Here is a 14534-nt window from a genome sequence, read left to right on the forward strand (position 1 = left end):
CCTATATAGGATTCCGAGAAGTTCCCTGGTTCTGATTGTCAGGTACAATTACAGTTCCAAATGGTGCAGGATAGGGTCTCGGAGATCTGAAAGAAAGAAAGAAAGAAAGAAATTTTATTAAAGGTCCACGGAAGGCCATACATGGCCTATGGGACACAAAATCATCCGAAAGGAAAATACATCATCAACGATGCGCCAACTAGGTGGCCTCATCGTAATACCACTAAGATGCCAAAAATGGCTACAAAAATCCTAGATACAAAATGAAATGAAATAGAGTACCAAAATTGCCTAGATACAAAATGTAAAATATGAAATATGAGGAACATCGTCTTCCCTAAGGGGTCTGTGATCCAAAGAAATGATGGAAGTCATGGCCATCGACCATGCCTCCTGCTATGAGTGTGAAGATCTGGGCAAGTGTCAAATGGGCTGCTGGCGGTGCCAAGTCTCCATGGAGCAATCTCCTTCGAAAATCTGCCATCATCCTCCGTCGTCTAGAAATAAAGTGACGGGTACGGCCTCTGTGTAAGATCATCCTGCGGTGTTGCCGGATCATGTCATATGTACATCCTCGGGGTGGAACCATCGGTGCTCTCTGGCAAGATGGGCTATCTCTGTGCTCATGATCCTGCGCCTCGTCCTGCGCCTCATGAATAACCAGGTCTCTGGCAGGGATGCGACGGTGCTCTCTGAGGAATCTCTCTCTGTATCTGGTGATCTCCCTGATGAACAACGCTAAGCAATACTGATCCTCATACTCCCTGAGAGAGAGAGAGACAAAACTCAGACTATATTCTTCCATAGAGTGTTGGATAAACAAGCTCCAGAGGAGCACAAAGTAGGCAAACACTGCTGAGTATCTCAGAGAACTCCCTCTTAGAATGCTGCCCATGAGTGTAGGCTTCAGTTCAGTGGATGAGGAAAGAACCCTTCAGCCGACCTAGGCAGCATCCCTATGGGGACCCCTGCAGTCAGCTATTTGGCTGACCAACCAGGCCCAAGTCTGGGTCTGTATAAGGCCCTGATGTAGGGCCTTTGCTGCCCTACAGCCAGCCTTGATCCAGGCCTCTTTGGAGCCCCTAGTGGAGGCCCCTTTTGATACAGTGGTGCCTACCCTGCCCCCTACAATCTACTGCCCCTTTGTCCCCTCAAATCGGGGGCTCACAAGTGGGGTCATTGATTTCTAACACCCGCTCTCAATGATACAACTGTGGGCCGATTCCCATGCGTCGAATGAGGTGCTCCATCTACTCCCTAGGGAGTGCCTTGATGAGGACGTCTGAGATGTTGTTCCACGGTTGGACAATACATCAGCTCCAGGATATCATCAATGATGAGCTCTTGTATGAAGTGGTAGTGGACTTCAATATGCTTTGTCCGTGCATGGAACACTGGGTTCTTGGCGATGGCTATGCAACTCTGGTTGTTGCACATGATCATGGTCGCATCCTTGTGAGTCACGTCCATATCCTCCAGGCTCCACCTGAGCCACAACATCTAGCATGTTTTTGAAACGCCTAGTAACAATGCATGAAAGGACAAAAACATTGGGATAAGTTCCCTTTAACAAAAGGAGCAAAAAATGTGCTTGAGCAGTGAATACGGAAACGATCAAATGATAACATTGCATATGACTTTCAATGGAAAGACTTTAATTTTTTATGTTGAAGAAACACCAAGCATTTTGCAGGCTCAAAGAATGGCAGACAGTAGTTTAGACATGGATTGATTGGTAAGGAACTGAAAACTTTGTGATGAGATGGTGTTAGAGAGTATCCTTGATGTAGCAGGCATTGTAGATGGAAGAGATTTTAGAGACAAAAGCTGCTCCATACACACCTCAATATAATGGGGTGGCAGGAAGAAGGAACTAGATTATGTTTGAAATGCCAGGTGCATTTTTAGACAATAAATCAAGGTCAAAAATGCATGCATTGGGTGGTAAAACCCCTGAAAAGGTCTATACAAGTCATAAACCTAAAGTTTTATATTTGAGAGCTATCGGGTGCAAGCTATGCTCACTTTTATGAGGTATGAAGAAGGAATGAGATGTATAGAAACGATGTGTCTTAATTGGCTATGCTGGACAAATAAAATGCTTACTTCTCGTATACTGACGGTCCTGGGAAATTGGTGATGAAATAGGCTATGTAGAGAAGCAAATAAGGATCATCATGAACTGAAGGCATCATTCTTAGCTTGAATAGATACAAGATGATGAGGAGGATAATAAATGTCAAAGAATTATGGCTAAAATCTCAAAAGGAGCTTTATGCTCCATAGAAGAGACATCTCACCAAGGGACTAAGAGCACTGAGACAGAAATGAATTATGTATGGTTATAGATACATGTGCATGGTCGAAAAAAAATGTGTACATAAAGATACTATTGCATTTCTGTACGTCATAAGCATATGCTTGTACATGCATAAATATATCTAGATTATAGATATACAAGTACATCATGTAGACAGCATAAGATGCACACACAGCACAGGTCCATGTCTAGGTGAATAGGTAGATACTCATACCTTGGCAACCAGTACTGCATACAGTAGAACTGAGAATCCTTAGTGGATGTGGCTAATCAAGAGTCATTGTGCTATCGTTGGAATGTTTGCTCTGGCTGATCAAGAGTCATTGCACTGTCATTGGACTGTTTGCTCTATGACAAGGATTTCATCAGATCAGAGTTTGTACAGAAAGCTTCTAGATCAAAAGTTTTATACTTTATTGTATTTAATTGCTCGAGTCCATAGATCCTGCATTACTCAAAAAATTCAGTTTTGCACATCTGTTTCGAATATCACCTGAGCATGAAATTCAGACTTATATGGTGCCAATTTTGTGTTGGAAGGTACTTCAACTCCGTGCAAAGCGAGAGCTTTCAGGATGCATTTTTATCGGATGAAAATATGGTCGTCTCAGCGCCAACAGGAAGTGGCAAAACAGTCTTGTTTGAACTCTGTATCTTGCGTCTTCTGACACGATATGTTACACCAGAAGGCAATTTGAATTATACCTCAGGCAGCCTCAAAACGGTGAGAATAAGGCTCCCCGCTCCTCCTGCTGAACTCCCCTCGACTCCCCTCCTTGCTGCCTCCTGCCTCCCCTCCCTCCCTACCTGCTGCCCCTTCCCTTCCCCTCTCCTCCCCTCCCCTTCCCCCCCGCGCTGCTGCTGCGCTACCCCCCCCCCCCCCCGCTGCTGCTGCGCTACCCCCCCCGCGCTGCTGCTGCACTGCCCCCCCACCCGCTGCTGCCTACGCTGCCCCCCCGCTGCTGCTCCCGCGCCCCCCCCTGGCGCTGCTGCTTGCACCCCGACCCCACCCCCCCCCCCTTCCCTCTCCTCTCCCCCCCTCCTCTCCTCCCCTCCCTCTCTCCTCTTCACTCCTCCCCCTCTCCTCTTGCTGTCCCCTTCTCTCCCTTGCTGCCCTCCCTCTCCCCCCTTCCAGCTCCCCCCTTCTTCAACCAAACTCCTTCAACCTACCCCCATCTTCTTCTAACTTGCTCTCTCTCCTCTCTCCCTCTTTCCTTCACCCTCTCCCTTCAGGTGTACCCCCGTTTTTTGGGGGTCTCCTTGGCATCAGGAAAGCGTACAGAGTTTTTTTTTTGTGTGTTTGAGTCGGCCTTCCCCACCTCGATTGACGAATGGGCACCCATTCAGTCAATCTGTTACCGCACACACCGGCCGCGAGAACTGTCACATTTTCAAAAGACGAGCTACAGCAGTTGCAAAAGGACTTGGAGCATGAGTGTTCCACGGCTCTCTTCACATGCATCTTTGGTTCACACCCCTCTAGATCACAGGCTAGAGATTGGATGCTTGCGGCGCTTCCCGAGGAGCTCACCCCCCACCTTAAGGATGTTCGTTTGTTGGGAAGAGGTTTCTTTTAGGTGTGCCTAGATTCCATGGACATCACAAGAGACTTGCTACAGGCTGGGTTTCTATTTCTAGGCTACATGAGGATTTTTTTGTTTCCCTTTCAACTTGGCTTTGACCCAGTTGAAGAGGACAAGCAGGGAGTTTCTGTTTTCATCAAGTTCCCTAGTCTCCCCTCAGTTTATCACCGGCTTCTTTCAATTATTGGCGAGAGGTTTGGTGTGGTAGCAGAGATCCCCCTCTTCCTGGCGAGCCCTCTTCGACTGCTGAGGCGGTCAAGATGGATGGGGTACCTAGGGTTAGGATCATTGTCCAGGGCCCTAATATTTCAGATGACCACATCATGCTACAGCGACCCGATGGGTCATTCTTCCGCCAGAGATTTGAGGTTGCAGGTCGGCAGGACCAGTGCAGGATTTGCAGATCCTCGGGGCACTTCGCCAGAGATTGTCCAAAGAAGAAAAAGATTCCCAGAAAGCAACCAGCTCGTACTAGCTTATGATAGAGAGCAGGAGCAGGACCTACCGCTCCACAGGCATTGCCTCAGACACGAGCTCCCCCTCATCCTAGGGTTGCTCAAGTCCCACCTGCACCCTGCACCACCTCTGGCCCACGGTGGGTTAGGCTCTCTACTTCAGATCATACTTCCACCGCTTTGGAGGCATCCCCCTTGGAGCCTCGGGAGGCTAGTGTTCAGGGGCCTTCTTCCACTCCACCCCAGTATCAGGCTGTACCTCCCTCAGCAGCCCAAGTTGTTGGCACCTCGTCCGCAGCACTTCTTGATCAAGACCTAGTACAGGTGCCTCCTTCTGTGGATAGAGGGAAGGGGGTCTTACATTCTCTCCTTGCTTCGGTAGGAATCCTTCAGACCCCTCCCCAAGACTGGCTCAGCAGACTCCTTTTTCGCTCTTGAGAACCTCTCTGACCTCCCAGATGATGATTTTGTACCTTTCACTTTCGGAGAGCCAGTTATTGGCATCCCTATTGAGAGATCTTTCTCTCTCTTACCTGTGGACTTTCCTCCCCTTGGACCTCGTGTGTATGGCAGGAGGTCAGCTCCGATGGAGGGTTCTTTTTCCGCCACCAGGTTGGGTAAGGAATTCCAACCCGCTTCCTCCCGTTGATGAGGATAGCCAGTTGGAATATACAGGGATTGGGCGGCATCCCTCATCGCCGTCGCAGACAGCTGATCAGGAATCAGCTCCATCCAGGTGTGTCGGGTGGTTCCTTAGACATTCTTTTTCTTCAGGAATAGAAACTGGATGCCAGAGATTGCTCCAAGTTAGGTAAGTTGTTTTTAGGCCGGACTTTTTTGCTTCCTGCCTTGGGAACCAGAGGAGGTACATGCATATCAGTTTCAGATTGTATTCTCCCTCTGGTCATTGGACATGGTACCATCGCCCCTCTAGGGCCCAGTGGATTTTACTTTTGATTAACGGACATAAGGTTGGTTTCCTCAACCTCTACGCTCCGAACAACAAAGGGGACCGTGTTCTTTTTTGAAAAGAGTTGCTCTCGTGGGCTGACATTCGTGGGCTGACATTGTAGATTCGTGGATTATTGGAGGTGACTTCAACATGGTTGAGGCACCATCCGATAAGCAAGGGGGCAGAGAAGGTGGTATTCATTCCCTCGAGAGAGCAACTTAGGATGCCTTCTTGTTCAGGTTCAGTGGCAGTCTTGTTCAGGTTCAGTCACAGAGATGTTTGGTCAGATGATGCATTTCATATTCAGTCTCAGTCACTTTTGTTTTCGTGGTCGAATCGTAGGGTGTAGATGCCTATCCATGCTTGGATTGACAGATTCTATGTGGATGACTGGGCTCTTGATAGATGGGGGACAGTTTGCATTGCACCTAGTGTTTCCACCTCTGACCATTTTCCGATAGTTTTGTCTATCTCAGAGCCCCATCTGAGAGGACGTTCTCATAGTATCAAGATCCCCGATGCCTTATACACAGATGAGACTCTCTTAGAGGCAGTCTTGGAGATCTGGGTTTCTCACTTGCACGGGGGTTGGCCGATCCCTCACATGTGGCCACAGCACTTGCCAGTATCAGCAACTTTTATCACTCTATCGCTAGTGCTTGGCGAGGTGAGGTACTCAGGTGGGAATCCACCGGCAGTTGGCAGCCTTGCAGAGGGAGGAGCAGAGACAACCATCAGATGCTTGGATACAGAAGCGCCTTGCTGCAGCAAGGGCTCACTTGCAGACATTGTTTGATTAGAGAGCAGAGTATGCCTTTCATGCACGGGAGTCCTTTTGGGTACAGATGGGAGGGAGAGTCAATAAACACTTTTTTTCTACACTTGGTCCCAGACATAGTAGAGAGAGTATCAGGTAGCTTATTGACTCTGACGGTGTTTTGCAGTCTCATCCAGATACCGTCGTGCACTTAGCGATAGATTTTTATGCCTCCCTTCTTTCTACAGATCCTGACACACAGGCCAGAGATGTGGCTAGAGATGTAGTTTGGCAGAGTTTACCTGTGTTGGTCACATCAGAGATGATATGCTCACTTGATGCACGCTTCACCAACACAGAGTTCAAAACTGCTCTCTCCGCCCTTCATAAGGGCGAGTGCCCTGGTTCCGATGGTCTTACTCCATCCTTTTTTTACAGCCTTTTGGGATATGATACGTGATCATATTACTTCAGCCCTGCAGGGCATTTGGGACTCGGGTGAGATGCCTAACTCACTGACCCTGGGACTCATACACCTTATCCCAAAAGGTGGCAACATGAATTTTGTATCCCATTGGAGACCCATCACTCTTTTGGGCACTCTATACAAAATCCTTGCCAAGGCGATCAGCATCCGATTACAGCCCCTTCTTCCAGACCTCATCCATGATACCCAGACAGGCTTTGTGCATGGCAGGAGCATATTTGATAATATCTTTTCCTTTTGGGAAGCCGCAGAGTGGGCTATGCAGAGCAGATAGAGGTTGGCAGTTCTACTCTTGAACTTTGAGAAAGCCTATGACAGAGTAGATTGGGGTTTTCTTGAGGGCACTCTTCTACGTTTTGGATTTTCAGATGCATGGATTAGAGGGGTGGCCTCCCTTTACAGATCAGCCCACAGCCAGGTTTTGATCGGAGGGGTAAGGGGTGACATGTTTTAGATTTCCAGGTCAGTTCATCAGGGATGCCCTTTAGCCCCCTTCCTCTTTCTTTTTGTGGCAGAAGCTATGAGTATCTTCCTTAGATCTCAGGCTGATCTTTATGGGCTGATATTGCCTTTGGACAGGAGCAGGAGCTTCTTAACTGTTTATTGAGGCCTCTTCGCAGTCACTTGATTCTTTCCGGACAGCCTTGGATATCTTTTGCTCAGCTGCAGGGGCACACATTAACTAGCATAAATCCTTTGGCTTTTGGATCAGTGATGAGGACACTCCAACTGGGAGTTGACATTGGCTTTTCCTGGATTCAGAGGGGTGTTCCTATCAGATATTTGGGATGCCAGGTAGGATTGGGGATCTCTCCAGCACATCAGTTTGCCCCAGTACTGGAGAGTATAAGGAAAAAGCTAATTTTTTGGAGCTCAACCAAACTCAACCTTGCATCTAGAGTTGTGGTAGTGAACCAGGTTCTTTTGGCCACCGGGGTTGACCATGTTGCGAGGGAGGAATCTCTCGAAAGCCTACTGGGGAAGCCGTGAACACTACCTTTCACATCCTCAACAAAACCAAGACCAAGGCTGTTGATGGCAAGACTCCATACGAAACTTATTATGGTAAGAAGCCCATCATTTCTCATCTGAGGGTTTTTGGTTCTAAAGCATTTGTGCATGTACACAAAGATGAGCGAACAAAGCTGGATCCCCATAGCTAGAGCTGTATCTTTGTGGGATATAGCAAAGAGTCCAAGGCCGCCGACCGCCTATTCGATCCAGACAAGAAAAAGATCCTTATCAGCAGGGATGTGAGCTTTGAAGGGACTGAGCCACAGCCTGCCGAGGAGGTTCCATAACTTCCAGCATTACCCCCACCCAAAGTCACCATCCTTCGCATGGCGGTCCTCCTCAGGATGGTGGTGGTACAGGTCCAGCACCTGCTCCTCGGCCTCGACAGGGGGGTGGTATAGGTCCATCACCTGCTCCTCGACCCCCACCTACCCCAAGGGCATGCGGCGCTCTCCAGTGGGTTCTGGCACGTGTGCAGATCCCTCCTTCAGTTCACGAGGGTACATTAGTGGACTCTGCTTCACCTCGAGCTGTCCCTCCAGTCTCACCTTGCACAGTCCAAGACGCTGAAGCTTCGACCTCCTCCCAGGTTGCAGCTTCTTCCCTAGATCCAGCGGTGCCAGATGCTCTTCTTGAGGCAGTAGAGGTCTCCGCGGCAGGGCAGACACAGGATAGAGAGCAGTCCTCACTTCCTCCCTTGGATAGGGGGAAGGGGATGGTTTACACTATTGATCCTCTTCCCTCAGAAGGGATCCTTCGCACTCTGGTGTCTGGCTTGCTTCACAGGAACTCGTTTTCAGCCCTAGCAGGTGGTGCAAATTTCCGAGAGGAGAAGTTTGTGCCCGCTACTTTTGGGGAGCCAGTGATTGGGTTTCCTGTTGACAGGGCTTCTTCTTCAGGTGGTAGGGTTCTTTCCCCTGTTGATTTTCTGCCACTTGGTTCCATCCCTCCCTCCTCGAGCAGGAGGTCTTCCCTTATTGAGGGGTTTGTTTCCACCACTAGGTCGGGTAAGGTGTTCCACTCTACATCCTCCCGTTGATGAGGATTATTAGTTGGAACATACAGGGCCTAGGTGGCGTCCCACATCGCCGCTGTAGACAGCTGATCCGGGATCAGCTTCATCCAGGTGTTACTGGGGGTTCCATTGATATCTTATTTATTCAAGAGCACAAGCTGGATTCTAGAGATTGTGCCAAGTCAGGCAAGTTGCTTCCTAGCCATACTTTTTGGTCGCCTGCCTTGGGCACCAGGGGGGGCACTTTTATTTCAGTTTCGTAGTCGGTTCTCCCCTTAGTTGTTGGACACGGAGTCATTATTCCCTCTAGAGCTCAGTGGATTATTCTTTTGATTGGAGGGCGTAAGGTTGGTTTCCTTAACCTATATGCCTCCAACATTAGAGGGGAACGTGTCCTTATGTGGAAGACTTTGCTCTCCTGGGCCCCCATTGTAGATTCATGGGTGATTGGAGGTGGCTTTAACATGGTCAAGTTACCATCAGACAAAAAAGGGGGTAGAGAAGGCGGACTTTACTTTTTGGAGAGAGCAGCTTGGGATGCCTTCCTTTTTCACTTCTGTGGCGGAGACACTTGGTGTGATGATGCCTTTCTTATTCAGCCACAGTCCCTCCTGTTCTCTTGGTCGAACAGGAGGCAGCAGATGCCTATTCATGCACGCATTGACAGATTCTATGTAGATGACTGGGCACTAGAAAGAGGTGGATCGGTATGCATTGCTGCTGGGGTATCCACTTCAGACCACTTTCCTGTTGTGCTGGCTATCTCAGAGCCTCACTTGAGAAGCCCACAGCCAGGTACTTATTGGTGGGGTAAGGGGTGAGAGATTTCAGATTTTGAGATCAGTCCGTCACGGATGCCCCCTTGCTCCTTTCCTTTTTTTGTTCGTGGCCGAAGCTATGAGTATTTATGTTAGATCTCAAGCTGACATCTTTGGGCTGAGACTTCCCATCAGAAGGGAAGAGGAGCTACTTGACAGTGAGTTGGCAGATGACACAGCAGTTTACTTGGATGCCACTCCACAGACGCTCACTTCTTTCAGGACAGCATTGGATTTATTTTGCTTGGCGGCAGGGGCGCAGATAAATTGGCATAAATCCAATGGCTTTTGGATCAGTGATGAGGACACTCCAGTTTGGGGGCTTGACATAGGATTCACTTGGGTTCAAAAGGGTTAGCCTATCAGGTATTTGGGCTGCCAGGTCGGCTTGGATATTTCTACCACGCAGCAGTTTGCTCCCGTTTTGGAGAGCATCAGAAGGAAGCTTCTTTTTTGGAGCTCAGCCAAGCTGGATCTTGCCTCTAGAGTTGTGGTGGTCAACCAGGTCCTCTTGGCCACGGCCTGGTTTGTTTGTTCATGCTGGTGCCGTTCTAGGGACTGCATCTTTCAGCTCAGAAGACCGATCAGAAACTTTCTCCGGAGTGGGCTTGATGGCACTGCATATGCCTTAGCCAGGGTGGCTTGGGAGACCCTCATCCTCCCTACACAGGAACGGGGTCTCAATATTATTGATCCAGATTTACAGTGCAGAGCTTTACTTTGCAAGATGGTGGTGCGGGGACTTATGCCAGGGCAGGAACCGTGGAAGGACTTTCTTATCAGCAGCATACAGAGGTGCACACCTTCTTCAGGAGGAGACTGGATGAGCAGTGTTAGGTGGATCTTCACCATAGCACACCTCAGATCACCTTCGTCCCCTCTCATGGTTGCCATTCCAAAAGCTTGGGCCAGTTTCAGAAGCACTCTTCGGAGGATTCCTCCTTCCTCTCGGGAAGAGATTGATAGGCAACCCATCATGTGGAATGACAATATTTTAGATGATCATGGCAGACCACTGGGTCCCTCACTCTACATGCACTGGTCCAGGTGGGAGAGGGGACCTGCATCTTCTATGGGATCTTGGAAAGCTTTCCGTAGGCTTCCAGAGGAGACCAAAAATCAAGGTTGACAGGACATCTCAGAGGGAGTGCAGGGAGGATCTTGCAGATTGAGGCAGCCCTTCCAGAGGTTTGGGTAGACACAGATGATATGCCACTCACTTCCTCCACTTGGGCAGGTACTTTTTCGAGAGGCAGTGTTCCGCTTCAGGTTTTGGCCTTTCGAGATGCACAGGAGGATGCTTTGGTTTTTAGTGTCCAGGATGGTGGTAGATTGCTCAGGTCCACAAAGGACATCTTGCTTACGTCTGCTTTTCAGCCTATCAGGGTTGTAGGTCTTTTGGTGCAGGGATCAGATTCAGAGTGGTTCCTAGACCCAGACCCCCGGCTACTCTCCACCGGGTCTTGGAGGCTTTGGCTCTATGGGGGAGTTCCCATCAGGTATTTGCAATGGGACCCCGGAGAATGGGAGTGGATTGACGCAGGGCATCGAGAGAAGAGCTTCCCCTTCTTTTGTTACACGGTCAATAATGCCAGGAGATATCAGCTCAGAAGTAGAGGTTGGAGACCGTCCAGAGTTCCTCATTGGGAGACTTTTGATATCACTCCGGATCTGCAGAGGTGCTTCTGGAGGAGACTCTGGAAACCCCACAGGAATAGAAAGATCACTATCTTCTTTTGGCTTTCTATCCATGGTGGGATTGCAATGAACCTTTCGAGGTCCAGGTTCGGAGCCGACCCTGCTTGCCCTCGATGCCTTTCTACTTCGGAGACTATTCAGCATTGCTTATGGGATTGCAGATAGGCGAGGATGATTTGGATGGGGGTAGCCAGGATTTTCAGTCACTTTGCCCACTCCCCATTTTTTATGACATGGGGCTCAGTGGCTTGGCTTTCTCTCACAGGACCTTAGGTAGTTGACTCCTCTCGGGCCATTTCGGTTCGACGTCATCGGGTTGAGTCCTGTTCATTGGATGTGGTACCACACCTTCCTTTTACAGCTGTACATGCCTCTGTGGATACCTCTTGGGAGATTCTAGCGAGCATAGCATCCTGGCATATCTGGAGAGCCAGATGCACAGAGGCTTTGGAGGGTACTCAGGTTCATCCCTCGTACACATTGGCTAGTATCTGGACAGACACCGTACATAGTTTGATGGCCGTATGGACGGGTATGCAGGGAGACTCCCGTGCAGCCTTAGCTAAGAGGGCTTCTTTCTTCAGGGAATGGAAGGATTCTCCTTTCTTCTCTGAGACTACTACAGGGTTGAGGTGGCACTTTCAGCCTCAGCCTTGGTTGTTTTCCACCTCACTCTGAGGGGGTTTTTTATTTATCCTTATGATTTCATGATGTATTCCGCTTTGAGCTTGCTCTCGCGGGTTTTTTCTCTTACTTAATAGAAGTCTTTTTCTTGGGGGGGAAAAAAAAAAGTCACCATCCGCGTGGTGGAGCCGACGGCTGAAGATCAGGAGGAGGAGGAGGAGCATGCCATTTCAGAGCCAGCTCCAAGTCAGCTTCATCCAAGTACCTCCATCTGAGAAGAAGCTACCTCAATGGTATTTGAAGACATTAGCAGACTCACGGGTCACGGACAAGAGCAGTTTCGGAGTGCGGCGGTCTCAAAGAAATATGAAGATTCCCTCCGTGAATTTCGCTTTGGTAGCTCAACTTGCTGAGCCCCGTTCCTTCCAAAAAGCAAAGGATATACCAGAATGGCAGGAAGCCATGAAGGTTGAGATGGAAGTCATTTTGAAAAATGACACCTGGGATTTAGTGCCCAAACCAACCAAATGGAAGGTCATCGAGACTAAATGGGTGTACAAGCTCCGTCTCAGCTACATCCTCATCCTCAGCTTCAGCGCCAGCTTCAGTGCCAGCCTCAGCTTCAGCTTCAGCGTCAACCTCAGTTTCAGTTTCAGCTCCACCTCCATCCACAACCTGTACATCCGCAACTACAGCTACTGGCACTGATATACCCCTACCCATGACATCGATTGCTCCACCCTCCCCTGGGGTAGAGGGGTTGTCACTGACATCATCTCTTCCATCTCTCCCTTCTTCTCCCGCTACAGTTTTCTCACCGATTATGACACCCACTTTGGAGGGGTCATACACTGTTCCCGCACTACGCCTCGACCTTTCTCTCCCTCTGCCTCTAACTCAGCCCATGTTCCCACACCCTGCTGGGATCGCCTCATCCAGACCACTATCATCTCCATATCGCACCCATCTCACCCAGTCATAACCCAGCCTCCCACACTTTCATGCCACAGTCCTTTCAGTTCCACTAGGGCACGGATGAGCTGACCCATCAGAGGCTTGGGAGAGCTTGTTGATGGAGGTACATAGTATCCAAGAGCGCGAGATGGAGCTATCACGCTTCGCAAAGGAGCAGACACGCTTCACCCAGGAGCAGTCGCGTCTCATACAAGATCACCCCAGGCTATCCGAGACCAGGCGGATCTTATTCAGGAACTCAGACAGGAGATCTCACAGCTCCGACAGGAGGTCGCTGCTATACGCACAATCCCAGGGAGCACCCCAGTTGTGGAGACACAGATTGTGAGCATGCAATCTGCCATTGAGGAGACGTCCAGATGGGTTGATGTAGCCAAACGCGAACCTACAAGAGTAACCGTTTCGGCTAGCCTCCTGGAGCAGCAGCAAAGAGCTAGTAAGGCTCTCAACATTAGAGTACGTGGGATCCCACTCACTGAGGCTACACCGATGGCAGATGCAACGGCCTTGGTGGCCACTACTCTAGGGGCGACTGAGCACAGGATTGAAAGAGCCTGGCGGGTAGAGAGGGACCCCAACCGAGAGCAGCCCACGGTTCCATGACGCTCAGGCATGACTTTCGGCTTTATGTCGTAGGTCAGCCTTACGAGACCAGCCAATGATCTCCATGGATGAGGACCTCACTCCACTACAAGTTAAGGAGAGGCACTTCATGTTGCAGCAGCGGGATCAAGCCCGCAAGGAGGGGAAGTGGGTAGTAGTACGAGTTGGATGACTCCTTACAGGCCCCCGTCGGGCACCCACCTCCCCTCCCACATGGGGAGGCGGGGTCTATGAGTCATACTCTTTTACCGATCCACACTTTTGGGGACCATCTCAGTAGAGCAGAGAGATGCACATTCCATGTTTCTTTGGATCCAAATTCGGCACATGGACATCCAGGATCTATTTGTTGCAGTTTGCTTTTTCCCCCCTGAGACCTCCCACTTTGCCAGAGATATTCGAGATGAGGATGAGACATCTCCATTTGCTGCTCTTTATCAGTCCATTGTTGACTTCTCTGGCCACGGAGAAGTCCTTCTAGTTGGGGACTTCAACGCGAGGAAAGGTGCTCGTCAGGCACCACTCCTCGATTTCTGGGATGATTCCACTCTATTGCCAGGCATTGACCTTGAGGAGGCAGGTATGCTACGGGTTTTGGCCGACAGACGAGGTTCGTTCACATCTTATGCGCAGGCCCTATTAGACCTCGGTAGGATGCATATCTCATTATCTATAATGGTCTTGACAGATGGCCCGCCTCAGGTGGTTTCACGTGTAGACCTCTCCCTCTAGGGGCTGATCATACCTATCTTTTCTTTAGCATTTTCACTCCCCGTTGCGCAACACTTTCTACCCCACTGAGTATGATATACGCTATGATCGTGATCACTCCCCTACTTACTCTGGCCATCTATACATACTTCTCGCCTACATTGACTTCATACCCCTATTAGAGGATCGTGCTGCCCTAGTCATCCCCTCACTACACGAGGTTCTTCACGCTTTCCCCCACACCAAGCTCTCTACCCGCTCACCACCCCTTGGGACCTTACCTTGTAATAGCTGGTACGATGATGGGTGTAAGGCTTTACGCCGTCAGCTTAGATTCAAAACCAAAAACAGTCTTCTGAGCGAATCAAACACACTACGCGTGTACCGTTGACTGGGGGCAGTGGGGAGGGGGGCAGCGGGGGAGGGGAGAGGAGAAAGGGGCAGTGGGGAGGGGGGCGGGGGGGGGGGGCTGGCGAGGGAGAGGGATGACGGGGGAGGGGACGGGGGAGGAGAAGGGGGGCG

The 14534-nt window shown here is 49.8% G+C and overlaps 1 protein-coding gene across 1 annotated transcript in view; it reads left to right on the forward strand.

Moving 5' to 3' along the window:
• Window positions 1-14534, forward strand: part of LOC147900578 (ATP-dependent DNA helicase MER3 homolog) — a 168480-nt gene that overhangs the window by 10822 nt on the left and 143124 nt on the right. Inside the window, exon 4 of the mRNA XM_087377593.1 lies at window positions 2861-3044. Coding sequence (XP_087233719.1) covers window positions 2861-3044 — 184 coding nt within the window. The remainder of the gene's footprint in view (window positions 1-2860; window positions 3045-14534) is intronic.

The sequence above is a fragment of the Dipteris shenzhenensis genome, chromosome 7 (genome assembly GCF_047967505.1).
Source record: "Dipteris shenzhenensis isolate YYH24624 ecotype China chromosome 7, Dip_SZ_1.0, whole genome shotgun sequence".
In the NCBI taxonomy this organism is placed as follows: domain Eukaryota; kingdom Viridiplantae; phylum Streptophyta; class Polypodiopsida; order Gleicheniales; family Dipteridaceae; genus Dipteris; species Dipteris shenzhenensis.